The 23,339-nt window shown below is 38.8% G+C and overlaps 3 protein-coding genes across 5 annotated transcripts; 1 reads left to right on the forward strand and 2 right to left on the reverse strand.

Moving 5' to 3' along the window:
* Window positions 1-856: 856 nt before the first annotated feature.
* On the reverse strand, window positions 857-14,845 carry maco1b (macoilin 1b). Of its 3 annotated transcripts, none has more exons than XM_020645009.3 (11): window positions 14,533-14,845; window positions 13,346-13,487; window positions 11,700-11,826; window positions 10,589-10,712; window positions 9,834-10,012; window positions 7,085-7,649; window positions 4,672-4,830; window positions 4,205-4,387; window positions 3,957-4,077; window positions 3,114-3,288; window positions 857-2,969 (listed from the first exon to the last, which is right to left on the reverse strand). In XM_020645009.3, exons 1-11 carry the CDS (start codon window positions 14,610-14,612, stop codon window positions 2,767-2,769), a joined length of 2,058 nt encoding a protein of 685 aa, XP_020500665.2. In that variant the 5' UTR covers window positions 14,613-14,845; the 3' UTR covers window positions 857-2,766. The 3 variants fall into 3 exon arrangements, with proteins under 3 accessions (XP_020500665.2, XP_065822292.1, XP_020500664.2); XM_065966220.1 differs by having other exon boundaries at window positions 7,085-7,655; XM_020645008.3 differs by having other exon boundaries at window positions 7,085-7,652; window positions 14,533-14,842.
* Window positions 14,846-15,417: 572 nt separating this feature from the next.
* rhd (Rh blood group, D antigen) lies at window positions 15,418-18,766 on the forward strand. Its single transcript, XM_065966222.1, has 10 exons — window positions 15,418-16,043; window positions 16,351-16,537; window positions 16,719-16,869; window positions 17,001-17,148; window positions 17,263-17,435; window positions 17,598-17,735; window positions 17,819-17,946; window positions 18,037-18,116; window positions 18,308-18,381; window positions 18,558-18,766. The coding sequence occupies exons 1-10, from the start codon at window positions 15,812-15,814 to the stop codon at window positions 18,582-18,584; spliced, it is 1,338 nt and encodes a 445-aa protein (XP_065822294.1). The 5' UTR covers window positions 15,418-15,811; the 3' UTR covers window positions 18,585-18,766.
* On the reverse strand, window positions 18,523-22,952 carry tmem50a (transmembrane protein 50A). The gene is given in 8 exon segments (XM_020645048.3): window positions 18,523-19,525; window positions 19,633-19,693; window positions 20,879-20,971; window positions 21,215-21,282; window positions 21,932-22,044; window positions 22,216-22,321; window positions 22,863-22,907; window positions 22,909-22,952. Coding segments are annotated over 8 exon segments (561 nt in total). The 5' UTR covers window positions 22,938-22,952; the 3' UTR covers window positions 18,523-19,479.
* Window positions 22,953-23,339: the final 387 nt, after the last annotated feature.

The following is a 23,339-nucleotide window of genomic DNA, read 5'->3' on the forward strand; positions in this document are numbered from 1 at the left end:
GAGGGGAGTGTATGATATGGTGCTTTTATACGATGTTTAAAATTCAATGACAGCCATTTTCCCCTTTCATTATTTTATTAATTTTTAAGTCCCAACTTTATCTAACTATCAACACAGTGCTGCAGGATAGCTGTTTGTGAGCACAATCGTTAACCATGCTTTAAATAGCTGTGATCAGTGTTTTGCATGCACAATTTTCTTCTCTTTTAAAAAATGGATTTTTTTTTTCACAGACAGTGCCCCCTAGTGCCAATAACATTAGCTTGCTTCTAATACGCAATATTCGACCATTTGGTTTACATTCTTGTTACCGATAACGGTTTAAGAATTTCTTCCCTCTTCTGTTCTTTATTTGAGCTAAATTCAACTCACACTATAATCCAGTAAATATTTAATAAAATGTTTGACTTGAAATATACTATTTCAGAAAATAAAGAATGGCTTGATCAAATGAAGAAACACCTGGGGAAAATGATGGCACAATATAAAGAAGCTGATGATCTGACATTTTGTTGTTTGCAACATGTGAATCTTGGCTCTGAGGTACCCTATGGTTTAACATCTTACATTTCCCCAAAAGGAAAAAGTAATAAAAGATCTGTAGAAATGTTAGCAACCGAGGCAGAGATGCCATTTTAATGACTAGTTAAAAACTGCAAATGGTGCTCCAATGTTAGCCCTAATACAGATCCAAAGCCTCTTTGGTAATATAGCTCCCCCTTCTTAGACACCCATTCCAAGGTTTACTGAACATCATGTCTCAAAGTTTGGAAAGTGAATATGATCAACATGTGGAATTTTTTAAAATATCTGGATAAATGGTTGGAATAACAGCAAAAAGGGAGGAAAGTCAATCTGCAAGAAAAAATGTTTATTCCTTGTAAACCTCACAGAGCGAGACCACAGCCAAGGTCAGACCTGGGGAGAAACAGAGCAGTGACTGTGGGCATAGAAAACAAAAAACAAACAAAACACTTTTCTATACTTTCAACAATCAGTTGACCACACAACTGACTAATCTGTAATTTCACTTTTTTTTTTCAGGAGCCAATGACAGCTATCTGAGCGCCAAAAGCTTCTCCATTTACAATGGGTGAAAACCACACGCATAACAATGACAATTTCTGATGATGCTGAACCCATATCAGACTCAAGCAATTTTATCCCAGCATGAAAATAATACCAGAAACAGGAAGTTAAGAAACTGCTTTTAAACAGCCACATGCCCAACAGTTGTAAATACTGTAACATTCACAAAATAAATTTGACTTTCTAGTCCTTTACTTTTAACTACAGTCTACTACAAACAGGTGACCACGTTCTCTACCTGCTTAACAGAAACTTCCACTAAGTGATATTCAACTGGATATTTAACTAACATGTTGGCCAATGTATTTGCAGTACATTCTCGAGAACATTACTAAAGAAACAAGCATTTTAGTCTTGGCACATGAACTGAAGTTGAGGATTAATTAAAATTATATTAAAATTGGCATTTCAGAATTTTTCTTTTTACATTGCACAGTCTATACAGTTTCCCTTTAAAACAGCTTGTTTTACTATAGTGCAACTTTAAGTTGAAATTCAAAAAACAAAGGTGAGGGCAGCAGCTACATCTACAGATTTGGGGTTTACCAACAGAAGAGATTAACTGCAAGTGGACATGTGATGAGCCGGAGACCTGAATGTAGTAGACTCTGTGGTGGCTAACATCATGTCAAGAAACTGACAGTAGGCAAATCCGAGTACGGTGATAAGTCTTGGACCTGGTGCCGTATACTGTATCTTTTTTTTTTTTTTTTTTTTTTTTTAACGTAAGGGACAAGGCTGCCCTCATGTGGACACCATGGATCAGTTTCCCTAACAGACGGGAGTGAAAAACCATTTCAGCATCCAAAGGCAACTTTGTCCCACTGTACTGGATGAGGTCTACCACTCATTCAGAAGGGTTGGGCTAGCTGGATCTCTTTATCAAACTCACTCTATATCTTCAACTCAAGGCACTGTGATTATGACAACTAATAAAAGACGATGCCGAGAATCGCACAGAAACTGGTACAATATACAGACTTCTCTTACTCAAAAAATACAGATGGATAAACCATGTGTCCAATAATGGTCAAGAATAGGAGCTGCTTGGGTTCATTTAAGTTTGAGGCCTATTATTCTGCTTCCAACACAAGATCCTTTCAAACTAACCAAAGCATCTGAGAGAAGGATTCATTTGTCTTAAAATATAAAATATATCTGTGTCGGAGTCTGTGCTGACTTTGCACTACATTCCTCTGGTTGTTCAGTTGTTGCCATTTTACCTTAGGAGAAATTGGGATACAGTAAGGCTGTATGATAAATTGTTTCGTAATTTTTTGGTGGGAAAAAAAACAACCTAAAATTAAGAGTTTCCCCAGGATAAACGAGCGGGTAATTGGTTTCAGGTTGTTGCAGTTGTGGGACTAGTGGAAAGATAGAGCAACACCCTTGAGATGCAGATATATACCCAATTCTGTGAGGTTTCACAAAACTTGAGAAAAGGGGCTTTCCTAATTGAAATGTGATTTCCTTTTTAAGTTTTTTTTTGTCTTTTGTTTTAACTACAACAAATACAGTCACACAATACAACATCCTTCTGACCTGGCGTGGGAAAATAATAAAACCCAAGAAAAACAATGTTCTCAGCTGCAGACATGCTGAGCAGAATGGAAGATGGTGGGTCTGCAGGGGACATAAAATGACAAGATGGAGAAAGCATGGGGCAGGACAGAACGTTCACTTTTTGAGTGGCTGGTAAACAGAGGCATTGGGGTCTAGGCCAGAGGGATTGGTGTCCATGAACTTGGAGGAGTAGTGGGGGGCAACAGGGGGCATGCTGCTGGTGTCAGCTGTGTAGGAGATGCTAGGCATAACGGCCATCACTTCGGCTATCTTCTGCTTCAGATCTTTTATCTCCTGGTCCTTTTGCAGGATCTGACCTGAAAACCGACATCCAAAAGGTCAGTTCAAAGTAAAAGTAAACCTTGGGAGATATGGTCAAACATTTTGTAGGTGTGTTTGTCCTTTATAGTATAGTAAGTATAATGTGTAAATAAATGTGTTTTACTGTTATTCTTGCTCACCTTGTGCAATCTCAAGCTGTCGTTTGGCATCTCCCAGTGCAGAGAAAAGGTCCAGTTTGATCCTGGTCTCTGCACTGAGGCTGTTCTCCAGGTGCTGTGTCTTGTCCTGCATGGCTGACAGCGCTGACATCAGTACCTCTGTGTCTTTTTCGTTCTCCTTATATTTATGAAGTTCCTGATATATGATAGAGAAGAGACAAAGTGTTGGTCAAGTCAGGGGGCTAATGGTTGGATTGAGCGGCATGTAAATTGCTTTTTTCAAAAGACCTATACAAAAAAACAACTTCTTAGCAGTAAGGTGCTGTTAAAAAAATCTCTAGAAATAGCTTTGACGACAAGAAATTAAAATAAAATCAAGTGTCTTCTCATACAAAGTCTATGTAATCTGCATTTCATGAAATCTAAGGCTCAATATTGTTCAGATTTCATCAATGGCTAATTGACTTGAGATGTAACAATTCTACTACTCAGCATTTTTTTTCAGCAGTCAGATGCACTGTGAGATATAAGGAGGTGGGGAAAATATCTTCATGCTGCCATGAACACGTTGATATGTACATACTTTACATTGTTTATAACTGACTTGGGACAATGCTGCTAAAGGCTTTCGTTATAGACAATCCAAAATATTCCTGCATTGCTATGCAGAAACAAAAAGCTCCTTAGTAAACTGTGATAGTGCAATCACAGCCTGTTACTCCACTACTGTACTGGGCAAATGTTCTTAAATATGACATGATGATAAAGGGATAAATTAGCATTCAATAATATTCAATTATTTACTATTTTTTTCTAACCTTGACAAACAATATTTTTTTAATCACAAATTGCCCAAAAACTTACCTGAACTTTCAATTCAAGCTCTCTGATCATGTCTTCCTTTTGCTTGATGTCCATCGTTAGTTTTTTACACTCTGTTTCTAATTCAGTGATTCGCCGCCGCAACGTGTCTGTACACTCCCCTCTGAAAACATAGAGGGAAAAGACAGCAGATCATTTATGTCAGTGCTTAAAACACATCATTACTTGTGGGGTACAAGTAAGTAAAATGAGTAAAAAGTTTATCAAAAGCTGAATTTCAAATGATGTACCTGGATGCTGCTGCTAGTGCCACTGCTCTTGCTGCTGTGGCCTCCTCTAACTTCTTTCGCTTCTTTTCCTCAGCAAGCTGTTTCTCTGCGCTGGCTCGAGCCTCCTGTTCTGCTTTGAGCCTCTTCTCCAATTGGCCCACTGCCTGTTTGTCCTTTTGCTTTGCCTGCACAGCATTATGGAGCCTAAAAGTGCACAGGTGAACATATCTTAGCACTAACAGCAAATTTCAAATATACAGAATTAGTAGTAGAAGTAGTACATCCAGTTGTTCAGTTTTTGAGTTGTCACATTTTTGTTGGTTTATCTTGTAGTGACTTCTCTTGCAAACATTACCCAAACAGGAATTAGCTTGGAAATGAACGCCTTTTTGCAATGGAAGTTAATGTGATGATTTAATAGGTATTCACTTCAATAACTAGTGTGACCTTCACCCTGCTATGATCTACTGAAAGGTATCCCCACTCACTTGTTTTGAAGCAGCTCGTTCTCTTGGCGCAGTTGGCCCAGTTCAGTGCGTATGGAGCGCTCAGCGCTGCCCAGTGAGCCAATCTGGCTGCGCAGATCCTGCTCAACCTGCCGGCTGGCCTGGAGGTCTGCCTTTAACTTCTTAACATCCTGCTCCAATCTGTCCCATTAAGGAAAGTGAACAGACGTGGGACATGAAAATGTTGCTATGACATTAAACTTAAGTCTTAAGTGCATTGAAATTCAATCCTCAAACTCAATGTTATACCACAGTATCACTTCATTTTTATGTTAAGGAAAGAGGTATACTTTTATGATGGTCTACACTGATTAAACCAATTAAATCAAGTAAAAACTAAATTTTAATTACTTCTAGCCTGAACATACCTTCACACCAAAGACTGCCTTAAAATCTTCATCTGCATTTAGGTCAACATAACACAAGCATAATGAATTTAATGACAACCTTGGTCCAATAAAAATCCCATTATCAAAACGACCACCTGCTTGCAATATTTGGTTTCACAACTGATGGTGACGAAAGCTCATCAGAGTAAGAGCCGATTTTCAAGGAGCTTTAACCAGCTGTGAAATATAAGTGATTTACTTTAAAAACACAATAACTACATAGTCTTGTGATTGATGCATCAAAACACTTTAAAGAGGTCATATTCTGCCCTTTTTTGGGGTTCGTTTATTTAATGTATGTACCTTCTAAAATATGTTCACAATAGCTAAAGTTTGCCGTAATTGGTCAGTCGCTCAGCACGGTTCTCGGAAATGTCACGCCCCTTTTACCATATTGGGAATGCAGCCACTTTGGTTCTGAAGGCAGCAAAAACATTAGCACCTTAGCACTACTGTGCAACTGCAGGCTACAGCATATCGTGGGCGTGCTACAGAAGTTAACGGGCATGCAACATGAGCTGCAGGGCTTGCCAAAACGAGCCAATGGGCTTAGATCAGTGATGTCACACTGACAAGACGTCACACCGGCAAAATTTTTTCGAGGGGGGCTAGAACTGAGCGTTACATGCAGCTAATGCTACAGCTAACAGGAGGACGTAGGAGAAGCCGCGTTTCCGCGGACTTTGAATTTTTGCACATAGATGTGCCTAAACATGCACAGGACACTTGGAAAACACACTAAAGCATATAAAACCAGAAAAAGCATAATATGACCCCTTTAAAATAAAGAGCAGCCTGCTACAGAGTTTCAGTTGATAATACAGTGAAGCAGCAAAAAAAATGGAAGGAAAAATGTTAACCGGATACATGTATGAAATACCATAGTACTTTGTAGCGCAACAAATATTTAAGAACGTCAACCTTAGTCAGCCGTGAGGCAGGTTATATTTCAGTGTGCACAGTGGTGTTATACAGGAAAAAAGATACATTGAGAAGTATGGCTAACTTGTAAATAGACTTGAGTTTATATAGTGCTTTTATTATTTATTAGTATTATAAACTGGGTCTTAATATCAGTATCAGAATCAATCTAAATGGTAAATGGACTTGAGCTTGTAAAGTGCTTTCCTAGTCTTCTGACAACTCACAGCGCTTCTGCACTGCATGTCACACCTACCCATCCACACAATGATGGCAGTGGTTGCTATGTAGTGAGACCATTAGAAATAACTAATCCCATTCATTCACTGTCATAAGCCACTGACGAAGCAGCAGGAGCAATTTGGGGTTAAGTGTCTTGCCCAAAGACACATCGGACATGTAGCTGCAGGAACTGGGGATCGAAACCTCGACTAGGGCTGGGCAATGATCGAAAATTATGTCGGCCGTTTGGACACATTTTGTCTTTAGGGAAGATGACACCGAACCAAAAGAAGTCAAATGTAAACACTGCGGAAAAACTGTTTGCAAGAATGCAAGTTATTTTTTTCTACATGGCTCAAGTCAACTCTGGTCTTGGTTGCTGTAGAGTACTGTTGTGAATGGCCTGCTTAAGCAGACCCAATTTTAAAAGGATTATACTCAGTCATACTCACCAGTATGTTTAATATGCTACATAACAAGTAAGTCATTTTATACTGTTGTTGTTGCCATTGCTACAATAGGTCCTATTCACTTTTTTTTTAATTGTTGCTGCTGTTTGTACATCTGTCTGTTTTTTGCTCGTCTCTATCCATCTCATAACTGTTCACCAATGAGTATGGTTCTGCTTGAGGATTATTAGGTTTCAAAGTACTTCAGATATTTTGACAAACAGTTTGGTATAGATGCTCCAGTTGTAACGTTTTACAAACTGTATATCTACATGTCTATACAAAAGGTAGCATATACAGCATAAGTAATAGTTCATTTCATTATAATCCTGGTAGTGTGGTTAGTAATAGTATAGCAGATCAGGGTACAGTTATGTATTCATGAAAAAGTCTGTGTCTGAACACGTTTCTTACCTAACAAGTGCTTCTGGCTTACTCAGCTGGTTGTTGGGGATACAGTTGTCCGTGGGATCCCTGTGGGAGCCACCTGAATTTCCCTTCCCCACTGCTAACTTGTGCTTCTTCTCATTCTTCCCCATGGAAGAGGAAGCTGATGATGCAGAGGAGGGCACGCTGCCGTTGGTGGCACTATGGCCACGGGGTGAGGAGTTGAGCGTTGCAGAATTGCTGCTAGCATTTTTGTAGTTTTTGGAGGAGGAGGATGAGGAGGATGAGCAAGAAGAATTGTTGTCCTCTTTAAGCAACAGGTTCTCTGTGCTGCCCAGCTCTGTGGTCAGTCTCTTGTTGTTCATATGGTTCTCCATATACTCCATCTCCTGGAGTTTAGAGTCCACTGATGATGGTAGGATGTTGTTGTGCTGCTTTTTAGCATCGCCACCACCCCTTCCCTCTTTCCCTTTTTCTCTATACTCTAACTCCGGCATTGGTGCCGATGTCTTTTTATTGGCTGGGGCACCATTCTGAGATACTGGCGGTGTGTCCACTTCAGATATTCCTTTAGCTGCTGCTGCTGCTGCTGCTGCTGTGTGTATAAGAGGGAGGGGTATGGGATAAATATGCAATTTATATACCAACATTAACTTAAGCTTTCTATTGTCTCTTTACCAAAAGTTAATTTTCCATTTCTGAAGAATGACTTGTGTAGCAATGTGAGAACTGACATAGGATTCACCTGAGTTATGAAAGACATGTATAGCTGCCACCACAGACATCTAGTAGAGAAGAAAATGCTTCACACCCTGCCGATGTACATCAGATTTGCTTGTTTGAGCTTGATTAAAAGATTCATGATAAAACAACAATGACTAGAGAAAAGCCTATTCAATTAAAATTAAATGAACAGGACAAAACTCTATTGCCAACCTATTAGTCTAGAAAGATCTAACATAATCCTCAGATGGTTTGAATTTGAACAAACTTTACAGAAAAAAAGTCAAACTACAAAAACATACCCATCTTTATGTATCAGGTCTACATTTACCGTGAGAGTTGTTTTTTTCAGCGAAGCACCAATCTCAACACTTTAATTACTGGAGCAGTGCCACACAGACCAAATTACCTCACGATCACCAGTAATGTTTTCATCTGAAAAATGTCTTCAATCCGATTAAAGTCATTCAAACTTGTTTGTTTACATGAACAACAAATAAAATAATCCGATTAGGATGTGTGTGTACTTGCATCAATCATTCAATCAGAAAAAAAAAAACATTCTGGCATGCGCAGATATATCCTACTGTTCTTATCTGCCTGAAATAGCAGCAAAAGAAGCTTTCCTTCTTGGTAACATACATGAAAAAAGTGCTTTAACTTGTGAGATATTGATGCATCTTGATTGATGGAACGTAAATGGGCGTGAGATCAATTTAAAGCACAAGTCAAGCTCTGTTGTGTGTTTATTCCACCTAGGGCTGGGTATCGTTCAAAATTTTCGAAACCAATACCTTGACTTCATTACCGATTCCTAAACGATACTTTTTTCGATACCAATTTTGTCAAATCCATTTTAACAAAAAAAAAATTACCTTACACATTATGATTAAAATCTTTAGTTTTATTTTCCATGGCATTTTAAAACATTCAAAGCAGTTTCATAACATGAGAATATAAACCATTTTACCCTAATGTGGTTTAACTAAAGTTGTCTGTTGCAATTGATCTCACGCAATTGTTAATGTCACACTGTCTGTTTTGATCTCGTTGACATTTTTCTAAACTTCACGATGCACACTGTAGTCAAGCCTCTCAAAACACAACAACAGACACGTTTGCCCCATCTGGTTAAGCAGCCAATCACCAGCATTATTAGAGCCTGGTACAACAAGCATGCTGCATGCTTATTGGCACACTGACGCTGATGGTAGGTATGACAGGTATCGAAATTTGGTATTGAATGAAAAGCCATTTTTGGATACTCTGTAGTCTTTAAGCTATTCGATCCTTGCCAAAAAAAGTATCGAATTCGATACCCAGCCCTAATTCCACCATTATTATTATAATGGTGAATTATTATTATTACTTTTGGCCAAGTTTCTGGTAAACATGCCAGTCGCGTGCAGATATAATTAGCCTGTGTTGAAACAAACATCACTGTCACTGCACGATTCCAGATGTTGCTCTTCCACTCTCCCTCTCGCTGAGCAACAGAGATCTCATCCTCCTCTCTCACGTCAGTGACTTGGGATATCTGCATTTTATTAACCTTTTTCTTCTTCTCTTTTGAATTAAGCCGCAAGCTCAGCAGCACATATTTGTCCTGCAATCGTAAACAAGTGGCGAGTCTGCAGAACTTTCAGACTTGGGAAGTTGAAGAGTTTGGCAGACATGCGCAGTCAGAACAATTTCAACCCAAACAAGAAGGCACGATCGGATCAAGTGTATACATGGATAGCCACTACTTATAGGTCATAACTGACTGAAGTTGGTTTTCCAACTTTCTTAATAACAGCATAAACCACCCCTCTTGTCTGGAATGAAATTTCTCTTAAAATGAACCTGATTGGATCAGTCTCTTCTGTATGACGTTTTTACAAGAAGCCTTTTCATTCTGATCAAGCTCTTATTACGATTATGACTTAGGGAAATCGTTTTCAGTCCTGATAATGAGTATATCAGACTGTCAAGTTTTCTGAACTTGAATGTATGTATGTGCATATGCATGTATATAATGTATGCATGTATGTAATGTGTGTTTGACTCTTACCTTCTTCCGCTTCTCGCTCTTGCCTCTGAAGCATTTGTTGCTCCGGTGGCAGAGCCTGTTGCAGAAGCTGCATGTAAAACTCGTTCTCCTTCTGAACTTCCTTTTGCTTCCGAAGGCGCATCTTATAGCTTACATAGCTCTTGAAGCCAAAGCCGAGAGTAACCACTGGATAGCCAATGCTACAGGGATGAATACAAGATGTGAAGTCATATGTCAAAATTCTGTCATTACATCAAATTGTATCAGAAGTATTTCATAATCCCTTAATGTATAATACAATTTACACATAATACACAAAGAAAAAAATGAAAATATTGCGATGCCAGGATGACATATTTAAAGGCATGAATTTCAAATGGCATTTTAGCTATAACTTGCCTTTGTTTCTATGTCTTGTGGCTGTTCTACCATTTTTATACACTACCTGTGTTTCATCCAAAATTATTCCAAATAGGAGAGCTGTTGCTATTTCCTTTCCTCCAACTGCCTATTACATTTTCCACTATCTTTCCTCAGCCAACATGCAAGCTAACCACACAGTCACTTCCAAGTTGACACCAATTTAGCTAAATGTAATTTATGACCAACTGGAGGTTCATCTGATTGGCCAAATAGTGTCTGCTAATTAAAAGGGATTTCCTTTCCACTGTTGGCAAGTGCTTGCTTGTGGTGGATTTAATAATGTCCTTGTTATTAATATAACAACTGTGTGGTTTAGACCTTCTCAAAGTGGGTCTGTCAAATCTTTGGCCTACCAGTGCGCAGCAAAGGGACGGCACAGGTCCACATGGAAGTTCTTCAGGTCTTTGAATCTGATTGCAGCCTCTATGTACACAAACAGTATCCATAGAGACACGGTGGGCAGACAAACTCCTCTCTCTGGAAAAAAAGGACAGGACAAAGATATCATTAATGGGCCATGCCATGAACATCAGAACTGTGTGAAACCTTAACTGCGCCAATAGCAATGAGTACTTGGAGGTGGTGCTTCAATAATGTGCCTGGTCTTAGTTTTATTTCTTATAAACACACAGAAACACAACCTCAAACCTTTCACAAACTGATTGGACAGGAAGAATATCCTTCTTAAAAAGTCTTAAATACACTCATTAAATGTATCTGTTGACACAGTCCTATCACCAAACACATGTTCATTGGTCAGAATAAAGACATTACTCATTGTCTCTTCAGCTGAAATAAACTCAAGGCACTCTCACCACCATGCTGTGGAGTGAACAGAGATATTTATACTCCTCTGACATCCCATGGATGTGAATGTTGATGGCAAGTGACGTTAGAAGGCTCAGAAGCAAACTGGGGCCACTATGTGTTACTCCCTCCCCCAACAGACTAGGATTTCAATCCGACACCTGGCCTATGGTCAACACAGGGGGATACCGCTAAATCAGACAGACAACTAATCCGCTGAACGCAGTTCAATTACAAACATCATGCCAAATTCTAAAAAGCAAGCTAACTATTTGTTACTTAGATAATACAATGTGCATGGCTACTGCACTGACCTTTTCATAAAGGCTCAAAGCACTAAAAAGAAAAAAAAAAACAACAAAAGATACTTGCTAGAATTCTAAGAATCTCTAGGAATTACAGTGGTCTGACTTAAAATAATTACTTATCTGAATATTTCATGCTGAAATATAAAGAAAGCTTCCTTACTTCCTTCCTGGTTTGTTAAACAGATAGGTTTTAGTTTTAAAGTGGGTAGACATAAGGTGTTTTGTCTTTTATCTACTGAGCCTTTTGCATAAACATCAGCCAAGTCAATACTTGGCATATGGATGTTTCTCAAATCAAGTATAGTTTATAGAAAAGATTATTAAGATACTTATACACTTGGGATATTACCTGTGTGCCAAACATACTGCACCCACACATAGGTACTGGCAGCGAAGAAAAGCCATTGCACTGGGATGAAGAGGAGGCAAATGATGTCCGAGGTAAACGCAACACACACAAAGAATACTGAGAAGGCCTGTTGGGGAGAGGACAAGATGTTACAATAAACCAGCTACATGTGAAATAAAGGCAAATGTATCAAACACAAAACGTTTTAGAGTGAGAGAGTAAAAAACCAGCATTAAGACCTTGGATGCCAGTTCACATAGATGTAAACTACCAAATCTGAATTTATTTAAATTGAGTAATCTGATTAGGGATGGGGATTGTTAATTTGTATATGGTATTGATTTATTGCTTAACATCACTTATTTATAAAGATGTATTATAAACTTATATCTCATGTTTGAAACTTACAAGTGGTTCCATCTCTATTATCCATTTAATATCGCTGCGAAAACAAAACTTAATTCTCCTCCGAACAACCGTATTTAAGTTTCTCACTAAAAACTATATTTTCTTTTTATTGACATTATATTTGAACACGTAATGATGTTGTATTTATCTTTGCATAAAAGTCACTTTACTATACTGACCTTGATCACGTCATACTTTAACCATAATTCACTTAATAAGACAATCGATGTATGTTTGTGCACCAGTGCTTTGGTTTAAATGATGTGACTCAACTCGAGATAAAAAATTACTCAATAGCAGAGTCTATAAGCTCTTATGTTATTGTTTGGAATCTGGTCCTTAATAGAACAGGCTTTTCATCTCCATCCCAAGACTGATCTGTGTTATCAAACAAAATCAATTATAAAAATTAAACCATTAATAAAAAAATAGAATAATATTAATATTGAATAAATATACCAGGTTTTCAGAAACCTCATATTTCTGCTTTTGGCTTTCTGTAGAATTGTATGACAATTCTGGGGGTTTTCAATTTGACGATATGACAAATTTAAGTGAAGAATTCAAATAAGCTCTTTGAGTTTTCTAGCTTTTCCTGCACTGTTCATCTTTCATCTTTGTTTAAATATTTGTTATTATGTAAATAGATAAATAAATTTGTATGGCATCTCTTTATCTTTATTCATCTTTGGGAGACTCAGACACACCAACAAACATACCTAAACAATGCATTTTATTAAAAATCTGTCTTGTATCAATAATGGCCAAAGACAAAATAAAAGAACAAGAGAAAAAGAGATATGCTTTTATCCATATTTCAAAAATTACAATTAACATTTTGCATTATGGCTTGTGGTATATTTATGTTTCTGTTTTATTTGGGTTTCAGGTAAAAAAAATAAAATGAAAAGGAAATGAAGTTTCACCACGATGTGAACTGATGACCAAAATAAATCTCTGTCTGCTTGAACAGGTAATGTTACCTCAAAACCCTGTTACTATGGCAGCAAAGTTATAGCCATGAAGACCTTGAAATCTCTACATCTCAACTGGATGTAGTTCATAATCCCTATACTGAATCAATGATAAAAGTGAATATCTGTACTTCCTTATTTTAGTGCCAAATCTAAAGGGTTGATTTTTGAACTGGAAAAAAACTGAAAGATAGCATTGTCTAATACGCAGCTGATTCTTTACCCTGACTGCAGCATAATTAGTATTAGGACATTGCCACTTACCAGCCCCTGGTATCTAAAGGAGTCGTACACACTCCGGATGAAAAGCCAGAATGGCCAGAGGTACTCAAACCTGAACTCCAGCACAAAATCTGCCAGAAGCACCAGCGCCCACACCACCAAGAACTTCAGGTACAGGAAGGTACTAAAGAAAAACATTTTGAAAAGATGCCGTAAGATGTCTAGAAACCAAAAGTCGTGAATCACAAATTTTTAAACAACTTCGTGTTATTAGCAAATTGTTAAATCTACACAAATGGTACATAAATATGTAAGATAGAATTCTGAACTTTGATTTGTTTGTATGGTGTCGTTTTGAACATTTGGAGAACATATGCCTTTTTTTAAATCTATCAAGGGTTGTGATATCGCACATACCCAGAAGGGACTGTTTTATTGCTCTTTGGTTCAGAGTGAAATAAGACCCACAATTTCTGTTTGTTCAGTCAATGTTGGGGTTTCCTTCATCTACAATATTGGCTACTTTATGTTGGGATCGGGATAGCTCCTATTCAATAATTCAGGATCTGCCCCTCATTCTCAGGTCCAGTGGACACGTGTGTTACTGGTTCCCTTTAAGGTTCTGTTCATCAGATATAGTCAGACGTGGGTGGGCTGGGACAGCTGGGCTAATGCTGTAAGCTACCCAGTTTATAACATAACTTAAAAGTACAACACAAGCTCTTCTGAACACAGTCTAAAAAAGACTTCAGTAGTGTTGTTGACATGAACTCACTAATGTATAATGTATCCGGCGCATGTTAAGACGTAATGTTTTTTTTAACGCGGCTGTAACTCAGCTTACACAAGTTACCTCAGCTGGCTAACACTGAAGCGGCTCATTTTTGACGCAGCCAGTACATGACAACTAAAGTGTGTAAAGTGTAGATAGTCGTGGTTGTTTATAAAGTCTTCAAAAATCCCTAACACGTATTCCAAGCTGTGTCGCTGCTTTGAAAAAGGACGCTGTTGTTTAGTTATACTCAGGCTGTGTTGGGGCCTAGCGCTACAGCTAGCTTAACATCTAACACCAGCTCGCTAATGAGGCTACAATGAAAACACACCGACAGCGATCATCAGCGACGCGCTAGGTTATTGCGCCAGCTTGATAACACACGGGAGTTTAACTTTACGCGGCTAACAAAGCCACACGGGTCTCCGTTCAGTACCTCCATGACGGTGTCACTCACCTGCCGTAAATACCCTCAGTGATTCGGTTCCGTTTTAACGGCCGTCGGAGTTTGCTGCAGTCCGCATTGCGCCGCTTCATCCTCCTCCTCTTGGCTTTGGCCGTCGAGTAACCACTGTAATCTTATCCAGTTTTATTGTATATACGGACACGGATAATGAATGAAGTGACTGGTATATGCTGCTGTTATTATTTTTCCCCCCACTGGAAACAAAGAAATAAATAAAGGAGTCTATTCGGGAACCTCCTCCTTTTCTGTCAGCGCAGACTCATTAAGGACAAACCTCGCTGTCTCGTCACCTCCACTTGTTGGACAGCTCATATGTCCAATCAGGAGTTCCGTCGAGGCCTCTCTCATTGACGGATGTAGAGATGGACCATTTATGTTGCACCGTGGTCTGCTACTCAGTTTCCCTCAACCAAAGACAACAGGGTGACAGGAGAGCTGTGTGTGTGAGACATCTCGACGTTTAACCAATCAGATCTCTCTCTGTGTGTGACATCTCGACGTTTAACCAATCAGATCTCTCTGGACAAATCGGGCATCGCTGATTGACCAATCAACTGCTTACGAAGGCGGGTGTGTTTTTCTTTGTCGGTTTTGTATTTGGTTTGTTATGAGGAAATATGAAGTCTTCGGGCCAATTCAAAATTAGTGCCTGCTACAAAACATCCATTTCGACATACAATGTTTATACATTTTGAGTGGTTCATGACAGATTAATTTCCTCATTTATGTGTGCCTAATCTAGGCAACAAAAACAGTGTGGGCTGACATTAGCGTTTCCAAAACTCGTTGATTTTACCCCCTGCACCAACATAGTGACGGGATCAAGGTAAAATGACAGATTTAAACATGTAGGTCTATGGTAATAACATATGACCCTAATCATTTGGTGGCAGAAATGCAAAGCAGTGTAAGAAACCAATGTATAATCTTCAGTCTGTAAAGTATGACACACATGTTAAGGTGAAATAGGTCACTTAATTGTAATAGTCGTAACTTTGCTCATTATGGTAACCTGCGGCTCATAAAGCTGCTTGTTCTGTAGTTCTCTTTAAAAAGAGAGATATTGATTATTCTTAAATGTGCATTTTTCAATTAGGTTATGTATGAATAAGCATATTTCAATCTCTCTTTCTTCATTTAAACTACTCAGGAATTGCTTTTAAGTCCAAATGAATACAGCCTTTTTTAACCATCAAAATCCATATTTAGGCTACTCATGACCGCCGCGATCTTGTCCTGTAGGAGCTGATAGATTTGAGATAAGACCGCTATGGGGTCATGCCCTGTTAAAAGCGCCAGGGGGACCAAAACATGCGTCAGTTTGAAGAACACTGTGCAGGGTGCGTCTACAATGGCTCCCTGGTACGCACCAAGTCTTCGCTCCCGTCTGGCACCTTTGTTGCTTTTTTTGCAGATGGGGTTTATTTTCATATATGGCTTTTGCACTGAGGTAGAGAGCAATGTGAGTGTTGACGGAATAACGTTCAGAAACTTTTACCCAAGTAAGTTTGAGTTTGGAAAGGGGGGGGGGGGGGGTGTATGGGTAATGGCTGTAAAAAAAATATTAGAATTATCATGTTTCATTTGGGGAAAAAAAACATGACTAATTATACATTACATAGCCTATAGACTACATAATTTTTTTTTTTACAAACTTGAATGAGGGGAAGGGGGAGAACGTTATTGCTGCTGTGTGTTGATAAGCTCACACAGTTGGCGCAAATGACTGGCTGGGTTGTCTCTACAACAGTTGGCTGAATCTAACAGAGCAATGCGATTTTAAAGAAAACAATTTTTTCTCTCTTTCAGACTTCCAGGATGTAAATGTTATAGTGTTTCTAGGTTTTGGATTCTTAAGCACTTTTCTAGTGCGTTATGGTTTCAGTGGCTGTGGGTTCAACGTTCTTGTGTCTGTCATGGCAACTCAGCTGGCTATCATACTCAATGGAATTGAGTCCTGGTATTACAGAGGAAAGATCAGTATCAATTTGAGAAGGTGGGGTATTCATTTATATTATTTTACTACCCTTCAACTTGCTAAATCACATTTGCAAATGATCTCTTCTGAATGCACATGTCCTCTTGCAAAATGGAAATGACGAATATCAACAAAAGCATGAAAATGTAACCCATGTTGAAAGTTCAACTTATTCCAATGTTACAATATTTTACAACAGCTTAGTTGTTGCTGAGATGTGCACCGTATCTGCCCTCATTTCAATTGGAGCCGTGCTGGGGAAGACTAACCCTGTGCACCTCGTCTTTATTGCCCTGCTTGAGGTATCTGGATTTGTTCTGAATAAGTGGTTCCTCCAGACTCTGTTAAAGGTCAGTTACTGTCAGAACCATTTGTGAGCAAATTATTTTCATATCATAATATCATGTATGCTATGCGCTTACTTTATCCTCTCTTTCTTGTAAATTGGTATATTGGTACATTTCTTGTTTTCTTACTCAAGGTCCAACCTTTGAACAGCATCATGCAGCTTCACATCTTTGGGGCCTTTTTTGGACTCATGCTGACTTGGATGCTGTATCGGAAAGGATCTGAGCTACCATTTGAAAAAGAGAAATCTGATCACAAATCAGGATTATTCTCCATGCTGGGTACGTTTTCCTGCGAGATAGGGTTCTAAGGATGTTGCAGCAACTGGAAATGCTCTACTTCAACTTGAGACAGAAGTTTGAGCCATTTGTTATCCCATCTTCTCTATTCTTTAGGGACTGTGTTCCTATGGATGTTCTGGCCAAGTTTTAATTCAGTACTTGTGGATGATGCTCCTTCTGGGAGGAAGTTGGGGGTCGTGTGCAGCACCTACCTTGCTCTGGCTGTCAGTGCTGTAACAGCAGCTGCTGTTTCTGTCCTCTCCAGTCCCAAGGGAAAACTCAACCTGGTATAATCTGACACTTGATATTTTTTACTCCACAATGTGCTCTCTCATGAGCACTCATTTTCAGCTGGACTGAAAGGCCTCACACTTGTAATGACCTTAGGAGTCAATTATTTGTTTGTATGCGAGTGAGATCTGGTTTATATTCATGCATTCCTTTGACAGAACCACATGCAGTCATGCATCCTTGCTGGTGGTGTTGCTATTGGGGTTTCCATGTCAGTGGTTCATCAGCCATGGGAAGCCATTTCAATCGGATTCATTGCAGCAATTGTCTCAACCATTGGATACAGATATCTCAAGGTTTTTATCATCACATGTAGTCGTACATATTGTGATAAATAATCTCGACATTGTAAAAATACTCATGAGCTGTTGTTTTCCAGATCCACATGCTTCTTGCATTTCAGTGCCATGACACCTGTGCTATGCTGAGCACACACGGGCTCCCTGGTCTACTTGGGTGGCTGGCACATCTTGTCCTTCAGCTTAAAGACTGTGATGATCACACCATGTAAGAATGCAACTATTATGGAATATGCATTTACATGAAATCACATTTGAAATGTAATGTACCCTTTGTAAACGGTCTTTTATCTGGCAGGGGAATCCGGTTTGCTGTTGTTCACATTTGTACACTTTTCATCACCATCACTCTGAGTCTGTCCATGGGAATCATTACAGGTAGGGCTTCTTTAGTAAGGTTTTCATATACCAACAGGACAAACGAGTCATACCAAGAGGACAAAGGATCCATTTCAGGGGTTTTGTAGTAACAGAATGTCATCAACAATCCACAGCCCAAGGTTTTTGTCAATATTGTATGCTTGCCACTTGAAATTTTCCTTCATGAATTTAAAACGTATTGTTTCAAGGGTGTTTACTGAAGTTGAACTTCTGGAGACCACCCCAGGACAAGAAATGTTTTGATGATCAGGCTTTTTGGGAGGTACGGTATTAAGACATAATCTTCTGACAGGCTAACTAATATCAAGCTTAAGATGATAAAAGTCATCCACAATAATTCTAAATTTCAATTCATTTATAAATATTGTGTGTTGTGTGAAAAACCATAGAAAGGTTAACTCAATGCAATAATGAACACAATATTTTATTGTTTTACAGTTTCCCCATCTTGCAGTGCAAAAGTGAAATGTGGAGAAGGAAGTTGATGGAGCTTGATCTTCAGAGTAAAAACTCTCTTTGGTGTGCTTTCATAACAGTGTATTCAAACTAAAACATTTGCATTCTTTTTTTGGAAAATACATGTTTTATGTGTGCAAAGATACATAAAATGGCAAGGATGAACCTTGGAAGCATAACTTTAAGACTTATTTACGGCTTTTTTTCTTTAGGTTTAATGCTGACATTGTTAATAGGAACTGATCTGATGGTTTTAATTTTACTGATTTAAGAAAACAGATCATTTGTAAATATATAGATCTGAAAAAGACTGAAAACCTTTGTTGACAGCAGTTCAAGCTTCTTATTATTCAACAAAAAAAATCTGAGTGACTGCCAAGTTTTGGAGCGTAACTGTTGTTATTTCAGGTAAAATACAAACAATAACCTATTTTTTTATCAATTTTAAGGTACAGTTAAACAAAATATTGCCTTAAATGATATGCCTTTAAATTGATTTTTATTTTCTCCACAAGAGACCGTTTTGGATTAAAGGCTGTCATAGAAGTAAAGTATCCCCAAAGGAAATGTGGACAGTTCAGGGCAGTCAAGCTCACAAAAAAAAACCCCAACTTTTTTTTTTACACAAGTTGTAAAAACTTATAGAATCATGGCCACACAATCTGAGTGCAAAAAGATACATTTAGAGATGTGCCACACTTGAAAAGATCATACTTCCAAAGAAATTACTCAAATCTATGTTTATTATGATTTAGCTATTTTAATGCAAATAATATAAATAAAAAAAAGATAATTTTGAAGCTAAAAAAGTTTATATAAAGATAATAACCACTAAAGCATGTTTTCTAATGCAATGCAGAAAGCAGAGTCTTTAAACTGTAGACATGAAGACACGCTGAATCAGTTACTGCCAGAGATCCTCTGTGCGTCCAAACTTGAAGACCAAACCCCTGTTCAGAGGCAGGAAAAAAGTCTTAGAAAATATGTTGACACAATACTTGTGCTCAAGTGCATTAATATGTTTAAAGTTATGTATTGCTTAGTGACATTAACTTACCCAAAGAAAATGAATGCATTTTGGAAGAAAATGGCAATCCCAGGGTAGACAACAGGCTTTTCTGCAAAAACATTTACAAATTGATGCTGGATTAATCATTTTTAAAAAGTAGGTGATTAGTCTTTGACATTTTGCTTGCTTCATACAGCAAAGGTAATTTAAGTTACTGTATTATGTATATATATGTTTTAACCTCTACAGTTCCATGTAATATAATTATGAAACAGTCTATATCCCTTTACGGTGAGCCAGTTCAAGGAGGTATATTCACACCCATGTTATACCTCATCTGCAATGCATAATCTATGAAGGCAGAATTGTGGGGCACGGTCGTTTTCGCATAGCCACTACTGCAAATATCTAGATCATTTCAGGAGGGCTGCTCCTATGCACCATGCACTGGTCACAAGGTATAAATGTCACCACCCCCTCCCAGTGGCTCGAGGGGAATTCTCCGGATTACATCCTGCTGCATTCTCACATCAACTCACTCAGACTTCACGCGGAAAAATACTAGAGAGCTGGCAAGAGAAACTCCAGATAAAGTCCGAGTGAAACATCTAGCTCTTTGTGTTCACACATGCAGCTCCTCCTGAAAATATCAGGAGTTTTCTGTAAGTGTGAAAGCCCTATAACTACAGAGGTGCAAAACGGGGAAGGCAGAAGCAATGTGTAAATTCTGAGTGGTCAGGGGGAAACAGCGTTGTGTGTGTTTGCATGACTGAGTGTGTGTATGTTAAACTCCTGCTGTTTGAATACGTCATGCCTCCAGTGCTTCAAAAACGCTGTAACGCAAATGTGAAATCACAGCCTTGCCAACCAATAACGCAGTCGCACATTTGATGTTTTTGAACAAAAGCGTTATAACAGCGGAGCATCGTAACGCACTGTTACAGAATCACAATCTGTAAAGCTCTATCATCCCACCACAATACGAGCCCTTTTCACACTGCACTTCTGCTACAGCCCCGTAATGAAGCTCCACCGTCATCACATCTTAAGACATTCATAATGATTCTGCAATGACGTAATATTGGTGCCCCAATCTGTGAATTCACATTGTCAGCGTTGCTGAAGCCTGAGAGAGCCTCTGAACACGGTACAAAGTAGGGATCACTTCTTCCCCCCGTTACGCTTTTGGGACATAAATTTCACGCCTTGAAACATCAGTCTGAAAAGGACAACAGACTACTGCAGTCATTGCAACTTCAATTAAATTGTGATTAGAAGACAAACAAGAACTTACGAGCCACAACAAATCCCCCAAACAGAATCCACATGGAGGCAATGAGGGAGCCAAAAGCCAGCATGAAGCCGATGAAGAGCCACACTCGAGCGCCTGCATACAGAGATAAGACAGAGTCAGTTAATGGGTGACTCCACACAGCACTTCTTTATGGATTTGTCTCTCACTGTATGTATCTTGGTATACTGATACAAACCCTCTGAAATGAGGGTCCTAAGGCAGTAAACAACAGAAAGGATGGTATTAGAATATTCAGTAAAGAAACCACCATATTGAACAGGAACTTGAAAAGTGCTTGTGGGTATATTAAGTTAATTTATGTCCTCTTATACACACCAGTCTGTCCCATGCAGCCTTCACTGTAGCTGTCCCCCCTCACTTGGCCATTTGAAACAGCATTTATCCTAAATTGGTGAAATGACATTAAAAAAAATATATATTACAAACATATCTGAACCTGCAGAGTTAGTTACTTTCACTTGATTGCCTGGATTGATAAGGTTTTAGAAATATACATTTTCTTGGCACATAGATTAAAATAAGTACATAAGGCAATATGGAGTTCTGAAGGAACCAACTACAATCACAATCCCGCCTGTCTAAACAACTAGAACAAAAAATATGCATCACAAGGTCAATTTTCTTTTCTTTTCTTTTTTCTTTTGGGCTTTTCGTGCCTTTAATGCAGAGATAGGACAGTGGATAGAGTCGGAAACCAGGGAGAGAGAGCGGGGAATGACATGCGGAAAGGGGCCACGGGTGGAAGCGAACCCGGGCCTACCGCTCGAAACGAGAGTCTCAACACACTAACCATTGCGCACCAAGGTCAATTTTCTTGGTTTTAATAACATTTCAGTACCATGAAATTGTGAATTGCTTAGTTGTCACCAGATAGCTGTTACCTTGTGACCTCCAGAAGGGGGGCATGAGGATGGAGATAGGCCTGGGGCTTTAAGCTTAAGCACCACCAAATAATCAAACTATGTGATTCCCTGTTTTGTCAAATTCAAGATTATATCATGTCACAGAAACAGTAAACATAGTCGGTCTTACATGAGGAAGGCCACTGTAGCAATGACTCCACAAGTGTGATATGCATGATGAAACTGTCCTTCATCAGGATATTTCACTGCTGCATCGATGATGATCCACCAACCGGTGAAGAACTGGAAACACAAGATCAAGATTTAATAAAAAGGACTTCAATGACGAGTACGAGCCTGCATGTCTGTTACAGCAGTGTAAATCTGGAATCTGAAACATAGAGTCCTGCATATACTACACATTAGTAACCAGGGGGCAGGTACAAACCACCGTCTACAAAAACATGTGAATACCAGAACTCCAGCTGCAACAGATGCGATGGTGTTTCTCCTTTCTCCCCAGTCCACATTGCATTCGCAATCTCCGCACCGGATCCCGTCCAGAAAACCTGACATGACTCTGGGAGAAATGTCGTAAAGGTAAACAACTCGTACAAGTGACAAAATAACACAGAAAAGTTTTTAGAAATAGTTAGTCATCACGACGACACAATTGTTTGTTGTAAATAACATTCAAGACTTATTTAACTTCTACACAAACTTATTATGACTGTCTGGCAATAACATGTTGATGTGGAGCTGCTGACATGTTACTGTGTAGGTTATGATGCTCAATCCCAGTCTTATATAGTCTACCAAACAGAAGACACCACAAAGTTTAGGTTTTTACAGCTTTTTGAAATCTATTCAACAACAATACTGCTATGGTATCCATTTTAAAGTCATTAACACATACAATTCGTATAGGAATTTAAAAAGCAGTGTAGTCGGAGCCTATTGTTCATAGCTTCGGCACTAGCAAACATTTCCTTGAAGACTCCTACTTGCTACGGAAACGCTAAAATAATACCATAACGCAAATGACAACGGTAGCGCCGAGCGAACACACACTGCCGAACAGTATATGTTGAGTTTAATGTTACTTTCAAAGGAATTCCTACCTTTTATTTTCCTTTTTTGATGTAGACCCCCTGGATAAACCCGATCAGCCTCCGTAAAAGCTCGGTCATGCACATGCGCAGTTAATCCACACCCATTTGGTGAGTGAGAAGTCGTTGATAATGTTGCGTTCAAGTGTTGAGAACAAAATAGGAATGTTTAACAACATTTCAATGTTTAGCCAATGTATGATGTTTCAAATACCACGCGGTTAATAATTTGTTACATTTCAGTCCTTCTCAACATCGAGAGTAGGCTATATGTATATATATATGAAAAAAAACAACCCTATGACAACAGGCTTACTATTACATTTTATATCCGGGTCCTTTGCTTTGGAAGAGCGCGTTCACGATCGTAGCGAGCACGAGCAAGCAGAGTCAAAGAACATCCAGGATTAGTCCAAGTTTTGTGACTAAAACAAAACGTCTTTCTGTCTTACATAAAAGCCCTTTAAGTCATGAAAAAAGAGAATGCAA

The sequence above is a fragment of the Labrus bergylta genome, chromosome 18 (assembly GCF_963930695.1).
Source record: "Labrus bergylta chromosome 18, fLabBer1.1, whole genome shotgun sequence".
Lineage (NCBI taxonomy): Eukaryota > Metazoa > Chordata > Actinopteri > Labriformes > Labridae > Labrus > Labrus bergylta.